Source organism: Zootoca vivipara, chromosome 8, assembly GCF_963506605.1.
Source record: "Zootoca vivipara chromosome 8, rZooViv1.1, whole genome shotgun sequence".
Taxonomy (NCBI): Eukaryota; Metazoa; Chordata; class Lepidosauria; order Squamata; family Lacertidae; genus Zootoca; species Zootoca vivipara.
In genome coordinates this window covers 6,773,698-6,776,972 of record NC_083283.1, presented here as the reverse complement: position 1 = coordinate 6,776,972, position 3,275 = coordinate 6,773,698, and the positions used below count along the sequence as shown (strand labels likewise).

The 3,275-nt window shown below is 39.6% G+C and overlaps 1 protein-coding gene across 1 annotated transcript; it reads right to left on the bottom strand.

Annotated features, from left to right (window-relative positions):
- Nucleotides 1–292: 292 nt before the first annotated feature.
- LOC118089684 (mas-related G-protein coupled receptor member H-like) lies at nucleotides 293–1,273 on the bottom strand. Its single transcript, XM_035124452.1, is given in 1 exon segment — nucleotides 293–1,273. A coding segment is annotated over 1 exon segment (981 nt).
- Nucleotides 1,274–3,275: the final 2,002 nt, after the last annotated feature.

Genomic DNA, 3,275 nt, shown 5'->3' with positions numbered 1-3,275 from the left:
AGATTAGTTTTGCATTTAAAAAGCAAAATAAGAAGCCCATAGAACACATTATTCAACTAAATGGAATAAAGTGAAAATAGATTTGTATGCCCCTTAAATTCCATATTAGCTTATAAGCAAATCATAAGTGTAAAATCCAATGGGGCAAACATTTTTGAAAACCAACATCCATAATTAAAATATGCATTGAGTTCTGCAGAAAAACTGGATCTGTGGAAGCTTTTCCAGAAGCAAATATTGTGTTTGGTTATCGCTTATGTCAACCCCACAGCATACCTTACAAGGGGGGGATTTAAGAAGTCATCATCATTGAATCTGTCATGGTTGGAGGACTCTGATCTTCTCTGCGATCAGCTTTGTCACTAAATACTCTTTCCAGCACTACCTTCAAGGGTTCTCTGGGTCGACGTTTCTTTCCCCTTCCAATAAGGAAGTAAAGGAAAGGATTAACACTGCTGTTGATAATAGCACATGTCATACATATTAGTGGTTCCCATGCTATGCTTTGAATGTCAATAAGTTCGAAACCTAGAAGGGTCATCATGGCACTGAATGGTACACCGAAAATAAGGAAGAAAAGAAGAGCAAGCAAGAGGGCCGTGTAGAACTTTCCTCGTGGGCGTCAATGTAAACTGCAGCAGACCTTGATGAAAAGGATCACAGTACAGATGACTACAACAAGTGGGCAAAATACAGAGCTGATTGTGGAAATGACTTGAAAAGTTATGGAAGATTGTATGAGAAAGGAATCAATTCCAAAGAATAGACTGGACATTGCCCATATTAATGCACAAACAATTGCAGACAGGTGTTCAGGACGGCGGCATCGGTACCAGATTGGGAAGACAACCAAGAGACACTTCTCGACACTGATGGCTGTCAGGAGATATCCGCTTGTGGTATATGTGTAAAAAAGCAGGTCTGGCGATATGGAGCTTATGGAATTAGGATCACTTTTATTCAAAGAGGAAGAGAAAACTACTGCAGAAACAAGGACACAAGCATCAGCAACAGCCAAGTTCAAGATGTAGGTGGTAATGGGGTTCTTCTTAAGAATGAAGCAGAGATAATAGATGACGATTGTATTCCCCACCAGACCACATATAAATATTATAAGGATGGTGAGAATACCAAAGAGCAGTAGGCAGGCTGTGATGGAAGAAAGCTCAAATTCAATATCATCTTCTGGGAATATCGAAGGGCTTAATTCTCCAGAGATGCCATCAGTGGTGTGTGTTGAAACAAGTGATACGGCTGTGCTCAGCTCAGTCATGATGAAATCTCTTCCTTTGGATTCTACCTTATTTTTCCTTTACCTGCACGACTGCTGCAAGCAGAAAGGATGAAGATCAGAAGACATCACCACTAAAGACCAGTTAAAACACATACCTAATGCATAATAATATTTTTTTTTCTTAACTGAAGTTTCTCCAAGCATACTCTCCAGGGCTTATCCCCAGGCAATCTCTCATATCCCCATTTATGTCTACTCACTCAAACCATAATTAAGAACTATTTGGGAGGAATAGCAAAATAACATTACACATGAACCTAATATATTTAGAACAAAACATATTCAAAGTCTTGAACTGTACATCTGAGGAAAAGAAGAAGCTCAAATTCTTGTGAAAATGAAAATCACATTTGGGTGATTTTTCCATGATGTTCACTAAACCATAATATCCCAGTCTACTCATGCATGTCTCATTGAACTAAACAGGACATAATTTGCAAGTAAGTGGCAATATGCAAAGCTTATAACTAAAAACTAAGTAGCATGGGAAAGATATTAAGTTTTTGGCAATACTAACCTTCTGCAGCTTCAGAAAGAATTAAAAGGGTTTGGGTGAAGCAAAGAAGAGGCACAACTTTCCAAATGCATATGGATTTGACTTCTGGTTATACAATCTTCGCTTACCCCTCCTCTAAGATGCTATCTAGGCCAACTGTTGAGACTGTTTATCAGACAGGAACCCAAGGGAAGCATGCAGGGCAGAAGAGAACCTGTGCACACGTTTTGGGACAGTGTGATTTGAAACAAGCCTTCCCCAATCTGGTGCCCTCCAGATGTTTTGGACTACAACTGCCATCTGGCTGTGCTGGATGGGACTGTTGGGAGTTGTAGTACAAAACATGGTGGTCACCAGGTTGGAAAAACAAAGTAGTAGAACAGATTATAAAGTAAGGATCTTAATTATGGGTTGGGAGTATTCTTTTAACTGAAATGATCTAACTTCATCTGCCATGGAATCATAGAAGAGTTGGAAGAGACCACAAGGGCCATCCAGTCCAACCCCCTGCCAAGCAGGAAACACCATCAAAGCATTCTTGACATATGGCTGTCAAGTCTCTGCTTAAAGACCTCCAAAGAAGGAGACTCCACCACACTCCTTGGTAGAAAATTCCACTGCCGAACAGCTCTTACTGTCAGGAAGTTCTTCCTAATGTTTAGGTGGAATCTTCTTTTTTGAAGTTTGAATCCATTGCTCCGTGTCCGCTTCTCTGGAGCAGCAGAAATCAATGGCATTGATTTGATGGTCAAACTACTCAGGAAGCAATGCCTTTTGAGACAAGTAAAAAACTGGGAGGAGTGTCAGACGATGTTCTGCTGTAAATTGGCATGGGGACCTGATCATATAAAAAGCATGCTATGGATTGGAACTGTGTGACAGTTTTTTCTTCAAAAGGAAAGTATTATCAAAACCTAAATGATACAATACAGTAATTTGTTTGGCTCACATCTGTGCATACTAAAAGCAACAATGTTAAAAACAGCATTTAATCTATGTATAACCTTTTAAAGCTGGATTGATTAAGTCAAGCAAATGCAATGTTTTATTTTCATAAGCATCGTGTTTCAAGATTGGGAAAAGGGAGTAGTGATGCACAAGTCTAGTATGCAGGTCTGGCCTGCCTCCAAAGGATGTTACAAAAATACAAAGATGCCTTTTAACAAGCTCAATTGGTGTTGCATTGGAGTAGGGAAAATCAGCTACATGGCCTGTTCTCATGTCACTGGAACCAGCAGAAGCGGGGATAATTGTCACAGTTTTCTCATGCAATACGATCCCAAACACATTTCACAGGAAATAAGTTTCACTGAGTTTGGTGAGATTCCTTTATGAGTGTGCTTAGAATTGCAGGCTATAGTTAAGTCCAGTGGAGAGTTTTGTACTCTAACCTGAAGAATCAGTTCATGTGAGAAATTGGTGATGATTGCTGTGTTCACCTTTTTATTGGGAAAAGCACACATTAAAGTTCAAATCACAGACCCA